This window comes from Ipomoea nil, unplaced genomic scaffold, assembly GCF_001879475.1.
Source record: "Ipomoea nil cultivar Tokyo-kokei standard unplaced genomic scaffold, Asagao_1.1 scaffold2036, whole genome shotgun sequence".
In the NCBI taxonomy this organism is placed as follows: Eukaryota; Viridiplantae; Streptophyta; class Magnoliopsida; order Solanales; family Convolvulaceae; genus Ipomoea; species Ipomoea nil.
This window is the reverse complement of record NW_017618464.1, coordinates 4,202,989-4,225,839: the sequence shown is the minus strand read 5'-3', so window position 1 is coordinate 4,225,839 and position 22,851 is coordinate 4,202,989. Positions and strand designations below refer to the sequence as shown.

The 22,851-nt window shown below is 37.2% G+C and overlaps 2 protein-coding genes and 1 non-coding gene across 4 annotated transcripts; 1 reads left to right on the top strand and 2 right to left on the bottom strand.

Moving 5' to 3' along the window:
• Positions 1-209: 209 nt before the first annotated feature.
• Positions 210-1,055, bottom strand: LOC109147889 (LOB domain-containing protein 21). The gene has a single exon (XM_019295553.1). It carries the CDS (start codon positions 966-968, stop codon positions 423-425), a length of 546 nt encoding a protein of 181 aa, XP_019151098.1. The 5' UTR covers positions 969-1,055; the 3' UTR covers positions 210-422.
• Positions 1,056-8,489: 7,434 nt separating this feature from the next.
• On the top strand, positions 8,490-8,563 carry TRNAI-AAU. Its single transcript has one exon. It is a non-coding gene; the product is annotated as a tRNA-Ile (tRNA).
• Positions 8,564-19,217: 10,654 nt separating this feature from the next.
• Positions 19,218-21,823, bottom strand: LOC109147717. 2 transcript variants are annotated; one of them, XM_019295361.1, is made up of 5 exons: positions 21,321-21,823; positions 20,915-20,991; positions 20,774-20,810; positions 20,462-20,579; positions 19,218-20,175 (listed from the first exon to the last, which is right to left on the bottom strand). In XM_019295361.1, exons 1-5 carry the CDS (start codon positions 21,631-21,633, stop codon positions 19,401-19,403), a joined length of 1,320 nt encoding a protein of 439 aa, XP_019150906.1. In that variant the 5' UTR covers positions 21,634-21,823; the 3' UTR covers positions 19,218-19,400. The 2 variants fall into 2 exon arrangements, with proteins under 2 accessions (XP_019150906.1, XP_019150907.1); XM_019295362.1 differs by having other exon boundaries at positions 20,462-20,576.
• Positions 21,824-22,851: the final 1,028 nt, after the last annotated feature.

The following is a 22,851-nucleotide window of genomic DNA, read 5'->3' as shown; positions in this document are numbered from 1 at the left end:
CAGGGAAAAAAAATTTAATGATGTGATGTATTATAATTAGCAATTGTCTAATCAATAGATTCTTTAATTAGTTTAATAATTAATAATCAGAGGTGTTACTTGTTGGGGGCCGGTAACTTAAACATTTTCGTTGGGATTAAGGAATTCAGTGTCAACTGTAAACAGTAAGTAAACCAGAATGTTTTTATGAGCAAAAGAAAGATTGTGGAATACTTAAAAGGATTTGTGGCTAATGTTTTCACCACAATCTCTGTTCCATATAAATAATAAATAATTAATTACATTAAACTAAGTAGCATGAAGTCCCAATGCCATTCTGGCCATGGCCCTCCAGATTATTACCTGCCCACAGTTTGTCACTCAAAAACTAACTGAGCGGACAAAATATTACTACATGGAGGGATAAAGATGATATTAATTGATTAAGGGAATGGGAATTGGCCAAATGGATTGAGTGATCCAGTGTGATCAAGAATCAGAGAATTCTGGTGATGATCATAGGTGCCGGAGAAGCCACCGGAGGGCGGAAAATCCAGGTAAGAAGAGGGCAGATTGGCGTTGAGATGATCATAATTAAAGGAGGAGGAAGAGGAGGAAGCGGCGGTGGGGGGATTGGCGGTGGCGTAGAAAGCGAGGCGGGCTCTGGCGAGGAGGAGATCATTCTGGAGCTCGGCCATGCGGCGCTGGAGGGAGGCGATGGCGCCAATGCAGCCGTAGACGGGGTCCCTGAGGCGGACCTCGGCCTCGTAAACGAGGGAGTTGACGGTGTCCTCGCGCTGCTCCTCCGGGACCTCGTTCAGGATCTTGCTCACATTGCTGGCGCCGAACACCTTGTGAACTTTGGCGAATTTCTTGGGGTCGTCGGAGCGGAAGTAGGGGGCGAACTGGCAGTTGGGGACGCAGCGGCGCTTCAAGAACTTGCAGGCGGCGCAGGAAGAGCTTGAGCGTGGCTCCTGATGATTCTTCATGCCTACTAGCTAAGCTAAGCTACCTATAGAAGCTCCGATCCGATCCTCTTTTGACTAATATATATATCATATATGCCCCTATAGCCCACTTCCAAACATTATATATATTGGCTCTTCTTATGTAGTAGTAGTAGTTGTATCACTTGTATGCTTTCCATATGATGGACGTGATAATAACAATGGTCTGCCAACATGGTCACAATCCCCAAAATGTTTTCCATTATTAACTTTTTTTTTTTGAAAATTTTCTGCGGTGCTTCATTAGAAAAATGCTGAAATAATGTCTGGTGGGTGAGTATTCCAGTACATAGTATCAGGTTGCTGATAAGCCGTAGTGGCTAAAGCATGAGCTAAATAATTGTCCGATCTAGAAATATAATTAAAAGAACATGAGTGAAAATAAACGGCAATTTGCCTGCAGCTATCAATGGCATAGCCAACGTAAGAGCGAAACGCAGTGGTTGATGATGTAAGGTAGCGTTGTAGTGTCAAACAATCCGTGTAGATCTCAATATTCTGTTCACCTCGATCCTTTAGCCATGATAAAACTTCCTTACACGCCAAAGCCTCAGCCATAAGTGGTGACGTACAGGCCGGTAGCGGCGCGGTTAGTGCCGAGATATAGGCTCCATCTCCATCTAATAAAACGGCCCCTACAGTTGCATTCCCTGTCTCGTGTAGATATCCCGCATCGACCCTGCATCTTCTCACTGGCGGCACAGAGGATCCGGCGGCGTCGGCAGCACCGCGGCCGGCGGTGGGACTCGCCTGGGCAGCGTGGCGGTTTTCTGTCGGCAGCGTAGCAGTGGCAGTGGCAGCCACGGCTGGGCGGGACTGAGTCCATGCGGTCTTGGCTGCCGCTGCGGCTCTGAGTAGGGACCCCGGGCGTGGTAAAAATGCCTCCCAAACTGCACCATTTCGAGCTTTCCAAATATTGTATAGAATTGATGCTGCATATAACATTCCATCAGAATCTAAAATATTTAGAAGTTCCCCAAACCAAACATGAAAAATATCCGTGACAATATTGGGGATTGTAAGGTTGGATTGATCCCAAATGTTTCTTGCAAAATCACACAAGACTAATGCATGCATTGTATTCTCATGTGATATCCCACACATAGCACAATATGGGTTCACCTCCACCCTCTTTAAAAGCAAGTTCGTAGTTGTAGGCAAAATATCACAAATAGCTCTCCAGAGGAACATTTTCCACTTTGGTGGAATTTTTAGTCTCCATAAAGCTAACCAATTAATAAAGGGGCCTTGATTATTCTCATAATCTCCCACCAATCGTCTGTACCCGCTTTTCACAGAATATAATCCTCTCGGGTCCCCGTACCAATACCATGCATCATTATAATCCCGGGATACAGGTACTCTCATAATTCTCTCGACATCCGTAGGTTGAAATAAATCTGATAAAATTTCATTATCCCATGTACCAGTTTGTTGATCTATTAGCCCCACTACTCTGGCCTCTCGTAACTGTATAGGCATCTCTGTTTGTATCATAGGGTCCTGGTCATCTAGTAACCATGGATGGGTCCATATAGATGTAGTTTCCCCATTCCCAATTCTTCGTCTGACCCCACTACAAATTATGCTCTTTGATGCCATTATACTCCGCCAACAAAAACTGGGATTATTTCCTACCTGCGCATCAAAGAAAGTATCCCTGGGAAAATATCGGCTTTTGTAAACACGAGCTACTAAGGAATCAGGCTTAGTGAGCATTCGCCATGCCTGTTTCCCCAACATAGCTAGATTAAATGCACGTAGGTCCTTAAAACCCAATCCACCATACTTCTTAGGAACACATAGCTTGTCCCAAGCCTTCCAGTGAACTCGGTTGTCCGTCCCAGAACCCCACCAATATCTATTCATCGTTCTTTCTATAGCCGTGCATACTGATATAGGTAGCAAAAAAACACTCATTGAGAAGGTAGGCATAGATTGTGCCACACTTTTCAACAGTATTTCTTTCCCTGCCTGAGACAATAGCCTTTTATTCCACGACCCAATTCTTTGGCGTATTTTATCCTCAATATATGCAAAAGCTGCCTTTTTATTCCTACCCACAAACGAAGGTAGACCCAAATACTTGCCAAAGTTTGGTGCCTGCTCCACCCCCAAAACTTGGGCCACACTTTCCCTATCCACATTACTCGTATTCCTGCTATAACAAATACTCGACTTGTGGTAGTTAACCACCTGTCCCGATAGATCCTCATATACAGTCAGGCATTTCTTTATCTCATTAGCCTCCTCCACATTAGCCTTAAAGAATAAAAGGCTATCGTCCGCAAAAAACAAATGAGAAATCTGAGGGGCACCTCTTGCTACCCTACATCCATGAATTAATCCCGCTCTGTTAGCCTGTTGTAGTAACAACGAGAGTCCCTCCGCACAGATAATAAACAAATATGGGGATAGCGGGTCTCCCTGTCTCAAACCACGCGTGGGTATTATTGGGTCACTCCTTGAGCCATTTATCAGAATACTATAGGAGACTGTGGTCACACATTTCATAATCAAATCAACCCATCTATCATGGAAACCCAATGCCATCATCATATTACGGAGAAAAGGCCACTCCATTCGATCATACGCCTTAGCCATATCCAGCTTAAGTGCACCCCAGCCCCTCAATCCACACTGTTTTCGATTCAGAAAGTGCCCCACTTCTGCAGCTAATAGAATATTATCTGTTATCAATCTATCTGGGATAAAAGCACTCTGTGTCTCAGATATTATTCCTTCCATCAAAGGCTTCATTCTATTAGCCATCATTTTAGCTATTATTCTGTAAATGACATTGCTAAGTGCTATAGGGCGCAAATCAGTTACTAACTCTGGATTACTCTTTTTAGGGATCAACACAATATCTGTCTCATTCAAGCCAGACGGGAGGTCACCTGATTCAAGACAGTTCAGCACAAAACTCGCAACATCCCCTCCTACCACATCCCAGAAATGCTGATAAAAACCCGGATTCATTCCATCCGGTCCTGGTGCTTTATCCGGATACATTGCAAACAATGCATCCTTTACTTCCTCCAGATTAAATGGCCGTAATAGTGAGTCATTCTGCGCCTGTGATACCCTGGGTTCTATCTCCCCAAAAAAATCATCTCCAGTTCCCGGACCCCCAGAGCTGAAAATATTCTTAAAATAGTCCAGAATGCTATCTCTCATGGGATCCCCCTCCAACCAATCCCCATTGTCATTCATTAATCTAAGTAAAGTATTCTTTTTCTTTCGGTGAGAGGCATACCTGTGAAAGAATTTGGTATTGGCGTCAGCTTCCTTGAGCCAGTGCTGCTTGGCCCTCTGCCTCCAGTATGCATCCTCCTGGGCCTCAGTGCGACTCAGAAGTTGCTCTATTCGCTGAAACTCGACAAGAGAGGCCGAGTCAGTGCATCCTCTCAAACGTTGTTGATCCCGTTTCAGCTGCACAATCTGTTTCCCATACTTATGGAACCGATCCCCACCCCATCGTGTTAACCGGTTTCCACAGTATTGAACACAACCCTGTAAACCCTGCCCTCTCCCTTCCTGCCACGCCTGCTCCACCACACCCCTACATCCCTCATCATATAACCATGCCATCTCAAACCTAAAACCCCTTCTTCTAACCCCATCCCTCCCTACCTCCTCCTGAACTGTGAAAAAAATGGCTGAATGATCTGACTTCCTGGTTCTCAAATTCATAACCTTTACATGGGGAATTATATTGCGCCACTCGTTCGTTACTAGGACCTTATCAAGTCTCTCCTCAATCCAGTTTGCAGTCCCTTTCCCCTTCTCCCAGGTATATGGGTATCCAATCATTGGCAACTGGGCTAATCCACAATCCTCAATCGTCTCCCCAAAACCTCGAAGAAGGCTATTCGGATGTGGATTTCCCCCTCTCTTCTCATACTGGTATAGCAAATCATTAAAATCCCCCACCACCACCCACGGGAGATTCGATTTTGCCGCCAACATTCTCAACAAATCCCATGATTCAGCACGCCTATTACGGTCCGAATAACCATAGTAACACGTCATTCTCCAGGCCGGATGACCTGTCATAGTTACCTCAATATCAACGTAGTTTCTTGAGTAACTAAGGAGTCTCGCCGTATTATTCTTCTTCCACAATAACGCTAATCCACCACTCAAACCATCATTGTCAACATAAAATAAGCCTTCGAAACCAATCGTAACACGAAGACGCTCAGCATGATCTCGCGCTACCTTAGTTTCTATTAGAAATACAAAGTCGGGTTGCTTTTTGGACACCATGTCCACCACCTCTCGAACTGTCCGTGGATTACCCAAGCCACGGCAGTTCCAACTCAGCGTACTCATTGGGTTGGGCGGGTCTGTGATCCAGAACCCGCCGTAAACAAGTTTTTTGAGCCATCCACCATCGTCACATCTGTACCATCCCCTCCATTCTCACGGCGGCGCTTGGCCACTGCCACCACCACCTCTTCGGTCTCGGACCTCTCGGCCTCCTCAACCGGGCTACTCCGTACCACCGGTCGGCGGCTCGGATTCCCATGCATCGGAAAGTCCTTCGGCTTTCCACCGAGAGGAACCAACCAAGGGTCCCCTATCTCCCGTGGCCCTCGGTTTCCTCCCACTCGTAGTTCCGCAGAGTACGGATACTGTTCCACCGGTATTCTTGCTTCCCGAGCCTTTATACAAAACTTATAGGAGTGACCCAGCATACCACAACAGAAACAGAAAGTGTGCAGCCTCTCATACCTGAAGTTAACCCAACATGTTGTCCTATCCCTCTTCAGCAATTTCATCCTTCTCTTAATCGATTTATCAACCGGTATAGACACCCGAATACGATAATACGTGATCCAAGGCTCCCCAATAAACCTCTCGTCCAGTTTGACAAAAGTTCCAATAAAATTCCCAACCTGCTCAAGAATCGGGATCCCCGTGTATCCCATCGGTAAATCATGCAGTTGTACCCAGAGATCAATCGTATCCAGCACAACATCAATCGGCATCACACCATCCGGAACCCTCTTGCAAACTAACGAATGATTGTTAAACGACCACGGCCCCTCTTCCAGCACATACTCCACATCCGTCTCATGATAAAAAACAAAGAGGAACAGATTCGGTTGAATTTCCGAAACCTGAACCCCTCGTACCGGTTGCCAAACGGATGCCATGACTTGCCGCATATACTCTGCCTTAATGATTTTGTTCGTCAGAAAACGGCCCACAACGCCCCACGTCTGCTCCGTCACCGCCTGGCCACCGCCTTCGGCCATCCCTGCCGGCGCAAACACGGCATCCTCCTCCTCGTCTAGAACAATGTCCGCCCACCGTCGTGTCAGCACCGCTACACCGTCCCCCTCCGTCGCTGCCATACGCACTTGCCCGCTGCGACTAGCGTCGCCAAACAGTGATGATCACCGGAAAAAATGTAGGAAACCGTCGGAAACCTAGCAAACCCTAGGGGAGGAGAAAACTCTAGCAAACCCTAGAGAGGAAACTGATCAAACATATTGACTATAGTTTTCCATTATTAACTTAAAACTAATAAATCTTTACCATTTACCCATTAATTATTTAAAATATTAAATATTGTTTATTTTTAATATTATAACTTTCCATAGGTGGTTGAAAAGTTGAATTCCCAACTCCAAGAATCCTTACGTCAGAATTCCCTCGTTGAATTGTAGGCACATCTTTTGGGTTTTCAAAGTCAAGAATCAAACCATTGACCTTTGGTTAAGAATGGATGAGTCCCTTCCATTCAACCACACTCTTGACCTTTGGCTAAAGATGGATGAGTCCCTTTCACCCTTCCAGGTTCTCGAAAGAGCATCTGAGATGATGTAAATCATGATAACTCAACTGAACACAGATACTAGACTTTTACTTACTGCGCACAAGAAGTCCCCTCACTTTGAAAGGTTGCTCTCACACTGTCGCCGGTGAATCTTTACCATTTACTCATTAATGCATAAGGTTGGCTCAAGTAGACCAAGCTTGTAGTTAGGGACTAAAAGTGAGAAATAGCGGAAGCCTTTGGCTCATATTTAAACACTGATAAACTACGCATATTACAAACATAGATTAGGATTTGCCTCAATTGCTCCCCTGGTTGTATTACCAATTCTTGTAATTAAGATTTGTAGTTAGTAATTTATTTAAGAATTAATATTTGATGCACCGTACCGCTAATGTACGTATAGAGGCTATACAACAACGGTGAAGGAAAACTTCTTATATTATAATTAATATTCTAAGTATATTAGGTCAACTTCTTATCATTTGTGATAATATAAATTGTAAAATAAATACTTTTATAAAGCAAACTTTCACTCTTAAGTCTTAACTAAAGAGAGGACCACTACTTTGCACGAGACAGAGCAATGATCCTTAGTAGTACATATTAAGGAGATGAATATATAACATCCATATACAAGTCATCACCTGACAACTTATTGTTATCTTCTTCTCATTAACATTACATCTTGGTGACACCAATTCAAATATGATCCTTAATACCTTGTGATAGAATTAATTGACTTGGGTGATCTGAATTAACTAAGTTTGAGTAAAAAATATGAGTAAAATAGTAAAGAGGAATAAATTGTAGTAATATTTCTTGAATTAGTGATAGTGTATTACAAAGAATATTGTAGTATAATGAATTGAACTTGATTGTCTAGCTAGGCAAGACAATGCTAATTTATACAAAGAAAAGTCCAACATTATTCCTAAAGCGTGGTAAGCCGAGAGGTTAAGTCAAGGCTCACCATTTTGAGCCTAAAGACGAGTTCCAGGGTGAAATTGGTTGCTAGCCCTGGAGCCTTTACCCCCTACTTGGGTCTTGTCCCTTGCGCTGAGCCCCAATCCTTCGTGCCTTGTCTAGAGCATCCTCTTACTCTTGGGCCGCGTATGTTTTTGGCGCCCACTCGTGGACAAATCTCAATATCTCCATCACCTTGAATTGACATAAAAACCATCAATAGTTATTGATGGGTTGGATACTGACAATCAAGTATTCGCCCACTACCCAAGTGGCCGGTTAGCCCATGTCCATATTGGTATGAGATTTGGGATACTTGTCTTCTCATTTATGGAAGGTACAATTGACCAAAACCATTTTTCTTCTAGCCAATAACAACGTTTATTCTTTTCCCAAATCCCCTTAGTGATATCCAAATTTCTTTAGCAATATATTTTATTTTCCCAAATCCCCTTAGTGATATCCAAATTTCTTTAGCAATATATTTTATTTTCGATCAAATATGTTGACCAAGTATCGACTACTTTGATCGTAAAATCAGCAATTATATTAAATCTCAAATTATCTAAAATTGAAGTTTGTAATTGGCTCTTCTCAACTGGCCTATTGGTGGAAGATATAAGGAATTTGGATGGAAAACAGGTAAAGAATAAAACTTTTCAAATGGCCGATAGGTTGAAGATATAAGGAATTTGGATGGAAAACAGGTAAGAATAAAAGTTTGCAAGCACAAAATATTTTCAATTGGCCTATTAGCTCAGTTGGTTAGAGTGTCGTGCTAATAATGCGAAGGTCACAGGTTCGAGACCTGTATGGGCCATCTTTTTACTGTTTCCTGCAAACTCCACAGAACCCTCTGATTTCGCAGTATACAACTTAGCTTTTCAGTTTGTAAAAGATCGACTATGAAAGAGTTGTCCACTCATATCATATATATATATGTTTTTGTTCCCTGCACTACTGTTGGTACTGGGAAAGATCAGAGGAGTGCAGGGGAAACAGTACAGTTTGTAGTAAAAAGATGGGGGGCATGGATGTCTTTTGATGAAGTAGCATGGGAAATGATAGTTCAACAACAAAGTAAATGAGACAATTATATTGTGCATTTGTTGCTTCATGGGACCTTATGATGATTCATTATCGTCTGGCAAAGTTAGATGAGATGTTTTGATTGATTACTACGTTGTACGTATAAAAAGATGGAGATTTCACAAGAATGGGGAACCCTATACCTTCATGTATTCATCTACAACATGGAAACCTAGCTACCTATACTAGCTAACTGCCCATTAACCCTAAGGTAGCTACCTATGTAGTTTCTCATGAGTTCATAGCACATGTAGTGTGTGTTACCTAGTAGTGGAGTTGGAAAAAATGTTGCCTACATGTCTCCCTCCCCAAGCCCATGTCTATCTATACTACTCCCACTTTTGTGCTTATATTAGCTATACTAAGATATAGATAACAAATTGTTTCAATAATTGGTGCAGCCTATTTGTATGTTGGGTTTATTTTAGTCTCAGGGTAGTGATTTAGTAGATGATCGAGCAATTGTATTTAAATTTATCTGTTAGCAGCAGGGTGGAGTTTGAACTCCATCATAGACGATCTAGAGATGAGCTATAGCAATTTGTGTTGGGGTTGGTGTTGGTCCTTGAATTGTGTCCAGAAGGGTAGGATGGGAGTTCGAACCCAACACAAACGATCTAGATATGAGCTCCAATAATTTGATTTGGGGTTGGTGTTGGACTTCTTGTGCCCAGAAGGGACAGGTGGGAGTTTGGACCTTATCACAAACGATCTATAGAGATGAGCTCCAGCAATTCGGGACAATTTAGTTTGGGGTTGGTGTTGGGCTCCTAGTGTGCAAAAGGATATGGTGAGAGTTAAAACCCTATCGCAAACGATTTAGATAATGAGCTCCAGCAATTTGTTACAATTTGGTTTGGGGTTGGTGTTGAACTCCTTGTGCACTTAGGGCAGGGTGAGAGTTTGAACTCTATCACATACGGTCTAGAGATAAGCTCTAACAATTTGGTTTGGGTTTGGTGCTGGACTCCTTGTGCACGTAGGGCAGGATGAGAGTTTGAACTTTATCACACACGGTTTAGAGATAAGCTCAAACAATTTGGGACAATTTGGTTCGGAGTTGATGTTGGACTCCTTTGCACAGAAGGGTACAACTTGCTAATGTTTAATAATAACAAGTCTTTTTCTTAAGATAAGATTGACAAGCTACACCCCATTTGCTCAAATTTAGACAGCTAGCTAGAAAGGCAATTTGGATAATCAGTTAAAGTTTCACTGAAGTAGTACCCATTTATGAATATAATGTGCAGTTATTATTTGTGGAAATCTTTGGTTCACATTAAAGGTAATTGTATTTGCTGGTAGCCACTTTTGCTACATTATATTGATTATCATCTTCTCCCAAATTATATTGATTATCATCATTTATATGATTGACTTCACATTGCATTCCCAATTGAGTTTAGTCGCATTGTTAATTTAATCATTATAAGATTTTAAATTTGACTCTTAGTGAAAGCGGTCTATTTGTGTTTTCTATTTGAACTAATAAATCAGTTATGAAAAATCTAGACTCTTTACTTTATTTTTCAACTAAAGTCACACAACGAACTTAACACAAAGAGCACATTCTGCTAATATTGCATTCTTTATCTTTAAGAGTACTACAATATGTATTATTATTGCTATTTCAATCGTCTTATCAAAATATCTCTCTAAAACTTCAAACCAAGTGGAAGGGGTGGGGGGGTGTTTAGACCGTGGGTTATGTTATCTTGTTTAGGTTAGTGTAAATGATATCATCAAAGCAAATTTGAAACGTGGTGGTTTTTAGTCCTATTTTGGTTGAAGTTATCTCGAAAAATGGTGAAATTATAGAAAGATTTTTTCCTTTATTCATTGAAGATTATGATATGAAAACTCGTCGGCCACCTATAATTATTAGTCCATTCTTTACAAGTAAATGATTCTCAACAAGGAAATAGCATTTGATTCTCACCACTTAAATTGCTTTACAACATTTGAAGCATAATAGCATTGTTTTAGTCAATACTCTCAAAATAACATTCCAAAATTAAAGATTCGCTTGCGTGCTGTATTTTTCAAATAAAGAAACGATTATAATTTGACATAATTACACTTTTTAATTTGTCAAAAAATAAATAATAAAAGAAAGATACGTCGACTAAGAATAAAGAACTTTTTTTTTGGAGCATGACAAGTGAAAGGTATTACAAAGTATTTATCAACAGATAAAACGCAATTAAGTAACTATTTAAATTACCAGGATTATGTGGTCTAATGGTATCCGAGTTGGACTTCCATTTGGAAGGTTGTGAGTTTGAGCCTCAGTGGAGGCGTTATTGGCAATTTGGATTATACCGCTAATAATTTGTGATCTAAATAGGAGTTTAGTTTATTTTAAGTGAGATCTCAAGTTCAAATATTGTCAATAAAAAAGTAAGTATTGAGAAAACCTTTTTAGATAAGTTCTATTTGATAGCTAAACTAATTACCTAATCCAAAAAAAAATTAACAATTTAGCTTCATTGAATGCTGCAGCGTATTTAATTTACCATAGCTCTCCCATCAGGATTTCAACATTTCATGACCAAAATAGGCTAACTTTGCAGACAATCACAAGATAGAGTAAAATCTTCTTCTTCTTTTTTTTTTTTTTTTTTTTTTTTTTTTTTTTTTTGAATTTGATAACTTTGACATTTAATTGCGTGGAGAATATATATGAGATATGTCAAATTGATGGTAGTGCTATGTGCATCATCACATTTCATCATCTATCATAATCATACATTATATTGTGGAATATATATGGGATTTAAATAAAGTTTGTATAAAATCGTCTTACATAAATATATATTCTCTTTGTTCTATTTTATATGTTTAGTTTGATTAACGAGATTTGACTAAAATTATTATTAAATCAAGTTTTCATAATTTTAAGTTCAAAGTATATAAATTTTATATATTTAAAAACTACATTAAAAGTACTATTAAACAAAAAAAAAAAAAAATTTAAAACCTTAAAGAAAATAAACAAAGTAAAAAGAGTTGGTAGACAAATAAATAGTAAATATGACATATAAAATGGGAGCGATGGAGTAATATTATTATTATTTTTTTAGCTAAAATGTAATATTTCTTTTATAGATATTGAAAAATAGAGTTAGTACGAGCTGGGGTCCTTCGAGTATAGTGTCAATGCCATGTTTAGTCCTAAATTTTCAATTTAACCACACATGGCCCTTCAACTTTCAAATGTAACTACTTGTGGTCCTTCCATTAGTTTAATTAAGGGTAAAGTTAGGACCAGGGTTGGTTTAAAATTTAAAAGTTGAAGGACTATTGGTGGTTAACTTGAAAGCTGAAGGACCAATGATGGTTAAATTTGAAAGTTGAAGGATCACAGGTGATTAAATTGAAAGTTTTGGACTAAACGTGACAGTGTCACTATACTTGGAGGACCCCATATGGTATTAACTCTTGAAAGATATTACCTCCTTTGTCCCATTTTACCTATCAGTCAAACCAGCTATTTTTTCTTTGTTTAATCTACATTGTGTTTTTAAAATTAATTTTAAAATTGAACTTTTATGTTTTATAATAGTCATTTTAATGTAGATTATAAATTTTACATACTAATACTATTTTTTTAAAACACTCATAATTTTTTATAAGGTAGTATATGTTCTATACTTTCTCAAACTTTTTTCAGTCCAAATAATCAATACTCCCACCACATGGGTTCGATACTAATACTAAACTTAATATTATGAAAAATTGAACTAAAAATAACTTCAATCAAGGACATAAAATCGAACCAAACACATAAAATTGCACCGGAAGAATACATTTTATTTAACACCAAACTTATTCATGACATTTATTTTTAGTGATGTGTACAAGGATAGAAGATTTTCAATCAAGAGAAATTTAGACTTCATCATCATACTTCATATCCCAAGAGACATTAATTCCGGAAATAATGCTTGACCAAGTAATTAGTTGATAGACAGGTACCAATGGCTTAAAGGCACATGGATTCCTAAGTACTTTGTAATGTATGGCCTGGGGCACTGTTTACCCTTTTGTTGTTGTTCCTACGTTGTAAACAACATATGCCAATGCTCTAAAAGGAATTTAATTCTCTCCCCCTTTGATGGCAACTCATGACATTTTCCCCATCAATTTGCACGCCTTTGAGTTGAAATAACACAACTAAATCAAGTGCACCCATTTGATGATAAGGACACATCCATATATAAAATTATTTAAAATATCTCTATGATCTGTGCACACGCATATGTAAGTATACTTGTACCCGTGATTATGTGTGCTTTTAAAAAGCTTATAAGATTTTATCTTTAATTTATTACTAAGTATTTCACATCACGATTGGTAAAGAGTATTACTCATATATATTCTCAAATTCTGTTCTATTTTTTTTACTCCATACTTGACACATGACATGGCAAAATGTCAGTGTGCACAAAAAGGTGCTGCCCACTTTAAATATATTTCTCACACTGTCACTGTCGAAGTTCGAACTTTGATCTCTTATCCTAAATAGTGCCTACTGAAACAGTATAACAATATATAAATTCTACTACCACAATATGATGTGATGTAAATTATTATCAACCAAAAATAAAATGAAGTAATAATATAAAAAAATGAATGATTAAAAAAGTTGAAAAGATAAAAAGGGAGAAATGTAAAAAGCCAAAAATTGTCACTTCAAATGAGTAGGAAAAAGTAACTCGAAGAGGCACAATAGATAACGCTCCTCCAAAGTCCAAAACCCCACTTGGGAAGAAAGTGTTAAAATAATGATTGTCGTTTCCCAACCCAACAAAGAGGAAAGGCCCGCAAGGTGTCATCTCACCATTTTTGGAACACCAACCAACCCCTTCTTTTCCCCTTCACAAATTATTCTTTAAACCCACACCCCAACTCACAAACTGTTGTCACTTGACCACAACGTCTTTTAAATGTTATTGTATTTAATAATGCTGACTTGTAACACGTGAGCACGGCGTAAAGTGAGACGCGTCGAGTGTATTCAGGATCGACGAATTTTTTTATTTTTTATTTTAAAGGGAATTATTAAAAAATGGAATATGGTCCGGCCCACAAATTGATATGAGATCAGATGAAGTACCAGATTGAATTGATATCTTGAATTGATTTCAAATGAAGGGTTGTGTCAAACACTGTAGCTTGATTTGCTCTCTGTTTTTTGCTCTTTTCTTTTCTCCCATCATCTTCATTGCACTTCTATAAAGTAGTTCTTTCCACCTCTGCCTTTACACCACCCTTGTTTTTCTTTTGTTTTCTGCGATCACTTCCAAATAAGTTTTATTAAATAGACTCCCAAATCATACTCTTTAAATTTTATTTATTGATATGGCGGGCATTGATAAACTACTTTTTTCACGTGGATCCCAATACTAAATGTCTACATCAAAATTTTGTGTGTGGATTAGAAATTAGGAATACATGTAGTATTTTCGTTCCAAATACCCCCATTACATTACGTGTTCTCTCTCCCTTTTTGGGTTAATTTTTCCCAGTAGTAAAAAAAAAAAAAAAGAATTGGGAAAATATCTATTGTTAATTAATGGGATTTTTTTCTTCTGTATTTTTAATGGGAATAAACACATAAATATGAAGAACAAGTTTTCTTGATTTAATAATGGATGAGAATGATAGGCCCAATATGTAAGCCCATTTGATTACATCTATATATAGGACCCATGAACGAAAGCCCAGAAAGGTCCATGGGGCAAATTATATCGTGCACCGCAGTTCATAATCGATTATGCACCACGTATCAAAACGACATCGTTTTATTTAATGAAAAGAAACAGAATCTTCGCAAAAAATAATTCTTTTCTTCAGTTTCATTTTGTATACACTGCAGTTTCAGTTCAACACAACTACAGTTTCATTTCAATATAACTACAGTTTCATTCAATATTTATACACTCAAATATGTGAAAATGTCATTTTATTTTATTTTATATACACTATAGTTTCATTAAAACACAACTACATGATCATTTTTCAATATAATTACAGCTTCATTGTACAATATACACTCACTCAAATATGTGAAATGTTATTCAGTTTCATTTTATATATACTGTAGTTTCATTTCACCACAACTACAGTATCATTTTGATATAACTGCAGTTTCATTTGATAATATAAAAATAATACATGAGACAGTGTCGGTTTAGATACACTGTAGTGTCACTCCGTTATAACTGCAGAAACGACGCCGTTTTGATGCGCGGGGCATAATCGATTATGCACCGCGGTGCACGATATAACGACTGGGTCCATGGGGAAAATTATGCTGTGGAATCGTGCCCACCTTGCAAGGTGGGCATAGTTCCAAAACGGTGTCGTTTTCAACGAAAACGACGCTGTTCTAATTTTTAAAAAATTGTTATTTATTTGTCGTTAATGGCGTTTCTCTCTTCGCAATCGCATTATTTCGTATTCGCAGTACATATTGGTATTCACACTCAATGCGATGAAACTAATCCAATTGAGTATCGATTTAGATCCCGATAAAAAGAGTTATTCCAATGTGTTGTTTACTCAAACCCCTTCCACTTATATTACACAAATGCGATAAAATCTTTTGGTTACCAGAAGTAATTTTTATTATGGGCAATTATGATTATTTAAGAACAAATTGCACAATATTATACATAAATGTGCAATCATACTAGAGCCTAACATGCATACGTGAAGTGCATTCTCTTAAATGCACTCCAAATTTTGAAGTGCATTCTCTTGAATGCACTCCAAATTTTGAAGTGCATTGGTATAAAGTGTATGTACTGATCAACACTACAAAATGCAATAATTAATAAATAATGTGCCCTCAAAAATATGTGAAACACATTTCTCTTGAGTGCACTTTTACATATCATTGGATGCACTTTGTAGTTATGCATGATATATATTTTTAAAGTTTAAAATAGAGTCAATTTCAGGAATGGTCCATTGACTAATGACATTTATCAATTTTTATCCTTGAGTTTCAATTGGACCATAAATGATCCCTTGACTATTAATATTTGCCATCCCAGTTTTCACCATCGACTCTCAATTTGACTATAAATGGTCCCTTAACTATTTATTTTGTTCCAAATTTGGTTTACTAGTTAAATGTCCATTTATTAGTGAATATTATATTTAACTGTAATAATGCAAAAATTGACTTCTTGTTGAGATTAGAAAGTTGGGTTCATAAACTTAATACATTGGGTTCACCATTAGTGGACATATGATGAACCAAAATGTTACATTATTATCCTTAAATTTAATGTTTACTAAATAGATGTTTAACTAGAGGACCAAACTTGGAACAAAATCAATAGTCATGAGACCATTTATGGTCAAATTGAAAGTCAATGATGAAAATTGGTAAGTCAATAATCAAAGGACCATTCATGCTCCAATTGAAAATCGGGGATAAAAATTAGAAAATGTGAATAGTCAAGGGACCATTCTTGGAATTACTCTTTAAAATATTTACAAAATATCGCTTTTTTTTAAAATCCCTGCTTTATATGTTGATCTTCCCTAGATCAATGGCTAAGATAAGTTTGTAATTTTTACCTGGACAGGCGTTCTCACGAGCTGAGATCCATCGTTGTGTGTGTGTGTTTTCACACGCCCAAGAGAACATGTCTCTAGAAGAAAAGCACAATTCAATCTCAACCTTACATCTATAAAAATCGAACGAATCATAATAAATTTAAAAAATACGGTGGCATAATTGTAATTATTGTCGATTGAAATAAGAGTCAAATAGGCCACTCAACTGCGCACTCAATTGCAATTAGGTCATCGAACTAAAAAAGAATGCAATTGTGTCCCTAAACAACGCAAACTCATGCAATTCAATCCAAAAATGACATGTTTACCTGGAGAGACGGTTACCAAATTTTAAAATATATTTTTTTAATAATTTTAAATTTAAAAAAAAAAAAAAAAAAAAAAAACCTACGTCGTCTCAGGCCGTCTCCCTAGCCGGGGAAACGGCCTGAGACGAAAGTTGCTTTGTCTCAGGCTGTCTCCATAGCCGGGGGGACGGCCCAAGACGAATTGAAGCTACCACTTCGTCTTCGCCGGAGACGAAGTGGCAGGCAATTCTCAGGCCGTCTCCATGGCCGGGGAGATGGCCCAAGACGAAGCCACCCCTCGTCTCCGACGGAAACGAAGATTTTTTTTTTAATTTAAATTTAAATTTAAATTTATTTAAAGACTTTTATGAACTTTAAGAGTTTGGGGGTATTCAATTCAAACTTTTAGAGAGTCTTTAAAAGTCAAGCGGTATTCAATCAAGATTTTTAAAGAGTCTTTAAAAGTCGTGTGGTATTCGATTAAGACTTTTAGAGAGTCTTTAAAAGTCATGTGGTATTCAAAAAGTTATGAACTTTTGTAGACTTTTTAATTTTAAGACTTTTGTAGACTTTTCCTTCTCAAATATAAATAGTTGAAATCCAACCATCAACCCCAAGATTTCAAAATTTTCTTTCTAACAACTTTGAATGTTGTCTCTCTCTATTTAAACTCTATTTTTTCTTCATATTTAAACTTTATAAACCTATCTAAATTTAATAAAATTATTTTTTTCTTCATTATCCTATATTTTCCTCATACCTAAACTTTACCAATTTTTCTCTCTCCTAAACTTTACAATCTTTCTCTAAAAATTTGAAATAATATTATTTTTACTTCATTATTATTTGTTTATATTGATTTTTATTTTTTCGATCTATTAATTTTTTATCCCTAACTTTCTCTAATTCTCCAAAGTCTTATATATTGCAAATAATAGTTCTTTGCATGATGTCTAGCAATATATCAAGTATAATTATATATATATATATATATATATATATATATATATATATATTATAAATATTAGATTTATTTTTTTATGCAACTTGTAATTATATTTTTAAATATTTTATTTGATCAACTCTTTTATTATAAATTTTATTATTCAATATTGTTATAAATTTCTAATGAAATAATTTTTTTGATGCTTTTTAATAATATATATAAGTAATTAGCATATAAGTCTCAACATACTATGGATAAAAATAATAATGTTGAGAGTGTTGATGTGGGTGAAGAACTATATAATAAGAAAATTTTATGATATATTAAAATTGTTTTGTAAGAAAATTATATAAATGATAAGAATCAAAACCATTGAAAGTTTGTAAGGATGTATTCAATTTAGAATTTCAACAACTTTTGTAGACTTTTTAAAATAAAAAGTTGATAAAAGTCTGAATGTTTTTTATATAGACTTTTATAGAGTCTTATAAAGTTTTAAAAAGTTTTGAATGACTCTATGAAAGTCAATCAAAGTTTATTAAAATCTATCATTTTAAAAGTCTTTAAAACTCTACAAAAGTCATGATTGAATACACACCCCTTAATCTAATCTAGACTATTAAAAAATATTAGAAGGATGCACACGATTTGTTCTCATGTTCTCACCTAAGCCGGTGTTCTCATATGATCTTATATATATATATATATATATATATATATATATATATATATATATATATATATATATATATATATATATATATATATACGAGTTAGGGTTTTGATGTTTACACTAGCCTTTCCCACATATCACTAAAACCTGTTACGTGTGTATGTACCCAACCAGACATCTGTCTGTGTCCCTCCCCAAAATCCAGAATGTTGGACGCAACACTTTACACTATGAACTTTCTATCCACATGCAATAACAGAGATTCGGTACAGAATTGTTATAAGTGGTCGCATTTTAATCGTTTTCACCACCCCAGACCTACGATAATATGCAATAATTTTTATTTTTTTTGAATTTTTACGTACCTAATCTGAGGCATGTTTGTTATACCCAAAAACCTACAAGGCAGGAATTCGCAGTCAATTTCTCACCTTCTATATCGACTTACTTCCTGGGTTAGTTTAGTAGTACTAGTAAACTGCTAACCATTAAAGCTGCATACTATATATATATACGTTCCATACATGATTGCTGACATATCTTACCATCTAATACTATATATAATTTTAGCATTATTGTTAAGCTTTCTTTGTTCTTGTGTTTAATCCCAATGCATACATGCATGGAGCTTATAAAATGATGTACATTACAACCCTAACCAAGTTGATCAGGTTATTCACTTGGCTGCAATAAGAGCGGTCAATTAACCTTCTTAGTTTGAGAGGATCAGCTAACCTAGACTGATTTACCTCATTCTAGTCCTTTGTCAACTAGATCACAAAATAATTCGGAATTTATCCCGTGCAAGTTTTTTCCTCATTACTAAAAAATAATTTGTTTTAGAAATAATATTATATTTGGGTGTATAGTTTATGCATTGAAATTGCAGGAAGAAGAAGACAATTAGGATTGGAGTTTGTTTACCTTAATTATATATGTTGCACATGAACACTGACAAAGATAGGAAATTTGGGCATTATATTAATCAATTCTGATTAATAAGGCACTGCATCCAAATCTCACTCAGAACGTACAATAGATTCATATATTTTGACGATATGATTGATCACAAAGAGAGATGTAGTCCGCTGTTTTCGATTCTTGTCGGCTGCTTTGTCGTCCCATGATGTTTTTCCGACGAGGAGGAGAACAGTGAGAGAGACAAATCGGTGGTATCAACGCCACCGACGTCGTACTCTCCGGCATCTTCCTCGTCGAGTTTCAGTCTTTTTTGATCATTCTCGTTCCTCGTCCTTAACGATAGACTCAAATCAAGATTCACTTGATGATCGCATGAAGAATCTGGCAAACTTTTCCTTTTCAATGTGTATGTTTCTTCAGCCGCCGCCGCCGCGGCGGCAGGGCAGTGGTCCGCTCCGTCCGGCCGGAAAACCCCGACACATTCTTCTAGAATGTTCCGAGTCGTCTGCGGCGGCGGCGCCACCGCAGGAGGATCTCTCCCTCTGTCTAACTGCAATTTCTTTAGGAGAATCTGGTTCGCCGGAGAGCTTCCAAATTGATGAGAACCCAAAACCCTTTGAGCTGGGAAGAAGTGAGGCTGATGGAGCTTCTCATTCTCCATGTTTTTGCACGCCGCCGCAGATTGCCGGGAAATCGCCGCCGCCGTCCGGAAATAATCAGAACTGAGAGGATTATTATGACTATGATGATTACTATTAACGTTGTTGTTGTTATTGTGCGATCCGTAAATGTTTCCCCCAAAAATCCTCTCACCCGCCGGCCCATGTAAGCCATGTCTGATCATACTTGAAGCTCCGCCATTGATATAAGGATTGTAGATCGCATTCGCTTGATGATGACTCCTTAAAGCATCTTGGAACCTAAAAACACAAATCAAAAATAAAAAATTAAGAAAACCAAGATCGAAATTGAAATTGTTGTCAACAACAAATCAAGCTCGATCCCTTGATGAATTGTTTTTGATAAGTGGAGCTAGGGATTCAAGGTAAGATTCGAGCTTCAAAAATCCCTAAAAATTCAAGGATTCATCCTCGACCTAATTAAAGTAAGATCGAGTTTCAAAAGTCTCATCCTGAAAAATGCAGGGACTCATAATTATAGACCTAATTAAGGTAAGATCGAACTAAGAACATAGAAAATGCATACCTTACAGTGGGATTAGTTGTTTGGTTAAATCCTTGTAGCCTTTGGAGGTGGCCGAAGTTAAAGATATGGTGATGATCTCCATTATCAAGAAGCAGCCTTCCATTAGAAGAAGTAACTGCTACATACCAAATGTTCTCATCTCAGACTATACATGAATTTATGATGATATATGGATCCGACCCAAACAACTACAATTCCATATATATGTATATGTGTATACTATACATATGGAGAGAGAAAGAGAGGGAGAGAACCCTAGTTTTGGGATGGATGTGAAATTGAAACAATATAATAGATCCAACAATTACTTACCTTGATTAAGGTCATCCATCTTCTTGCTTCTATACATCTGATAATCCAACAAAATCATCAGAACCATCCATAACATAAGATTATTATAACAAAATAAACTGAATTATTAGATTAAGAAAAAAAAAAAAAAAAAAAAACTACCTGGAGGTGGCTCTTGACATGGGCTATGCTAAGGCCTTTAATGTTCATCAGTTGAAGAACCAACTTAGGTGTTGCCCCTGAAGCACAAACAACATAAGACAAACAAGATCATCATCAACATCAAACATCATCGTCGCAAATCAAGAAACAATAATATGTGGGTAACCCGTCAAGATTGCTAAGGATATGATATAGATTTGTAACCACAAGGCCGGTCATCACGGATTGAATTCAAATCCTGTCTTTCTGGTATGAACTGATCAGCTATGGACAACTTATATTAATTACCTGATTCTTTGTCGGCAAGATCACAAGTTGGAGTTTATTACCCTCGGGTAGTGGCGAGATGGAAAGGAGGGGAAAACAATAAGTGCAGAAATGAAAAGAAGATTGAGAGAGCACATACTATCTTGTCCTCCAAGGGTTTCAACGGCGTGAACGAAGCAAAGATGGAGGTCCGGCGTCCACCGGAGGCGGGGCGTTTTGGAGCGGACGTATTGCCTTACTGACCCAGAAGAGTTTCCGGCCTTCTTTCCGTCTTCTTCCACGGTGCTGTTGCTCGAGCTGCTTCCATTATTGCCCTTGCCTTTCTCGCTAATTCCTTCTTCTTCTTCATCATCTTCTTCTTCTTCTTCTTCTTCCTTTAGATCTTCTTCGATCTGGGTTTCAGGGCTTTTCTTGGACAACTCTTCCGGGCTGCAACTAATCCCCCCTTTCATCTCCTTTGATCTCCACTAGTTTTGCTTAGCTTGCTTGTGAATATAAAGGGCTTTGAAGATTTGGGATATGATGAGGGTTTAAAGCTATATTTGGACTTTTCTTCTCAGTGTAAACTGAAGTTTGGAGCTTGGAAAAAGCTGTTTCTTGGGAAGATTGCACAACTTTCTTCTTGCCAAAAAGTTGCTAAAATTAGGCATGAAATGAGCATATAAACACAACCCCTCTCTCTCTCTCCTCCCCCCTCCCCCCTTTCCCTATTCTATTTTTGTTTTTTAAAATTACATTAGGTATCCCAACTCAAGCCAGACTAATCATAAGCCTAAAAAAAATCTCGAATTGTTCCTGTCAGTCCCTAAGTTCTCACCCTTGTCAGTCAAGGTGACTCCAAAATTCTAGTGGGATCAAACGATCCCATATTGCCGCTTGCATAATTGGTAAAAAATCTCAAGTTGCTCCATCAGTCAATAAGTTCTCACCCATGTCTGTACATTCTGTGTACAAGGAGTTCAATCGGTCAAGGTCTAACTTAATGATCCCAGGTTGTGATTCGAACGGTATATTACTGCTTGCATGATTGGTCGAACTAGTTGAGCTAGCCATGCGGGTCCCTTTTCTATTTATTTAAGAATGCATAATTTGTATGTTCATGTGTGGATTATAATTAATACGATTGAGATATACCTCACTTTCTCTGTATAATACTTAAGAATTTTGTAAGAGAAATATTGGATTTGATCTGGGAAATTCTAGTCAAATTGGGTAAGTAAATGGTATATTCTTGTTCATTTTTATGGTTATTTTTATAGAGAATATATATATTATTATGTTGTGGCCTGTGGGTTTGAAGTTGTTCAAAACCCTAGCCTTTTACTGGTCAAAGGACTTGTTTTTCTTAATTAATAAAATTATTACCTAATCACAATATTGCAGAAGATGAAATTATGTTTTCATCTTACATATGCCTCTCAATTATAGATTTTAACCACTCTCCAAACTAATCCTTTCCTTCCTAGCTAGGGTGGTACATATAGTATATGTATATGGTACTAAGAGTTAATTATTAGTTTGGTTATCAATTACTCACGTAATTATGTGATTATGTAGTTTGTATATTTACATTATTTTCAAACTTCACCTCTATGACCAATTGAGCTGTCCATACGGACAATTTGATGTTTACATAACATTATTATTCACAGTTTTTTCTTCTTCTTTTT

Coding starts and splice junctions, on each gene's coding strand:
- LOC109147889 (XM_019295553.1), bottom strand. CDS start 968: ATGAAGAATCATCAGGAGCCACGCTCAAGCTCTTCCTGCGCCGCCTGC.
- LOC109147717 (XM_019295361.1), bottom strand. CDS start 21,633: ATGAAAGGGGGGATTAGTTGCAGCCCGGAAGAGTTGTCCAAGAAAAGC. Junction 20,580..20,773: donor GATGGATGACCTTAATCAAG/GTAAGTAATTGT, acceptor TTTGGTATGTAG/CAGTTACTTCTTCTAATGGA. Junction 20,176..20,461: donor ACAACTAATCCCACTGTAAG/GTATGCATTTTC, acceptor TTGTGTTTTTAG/GTTCCAAGATGCTTTAAGGA.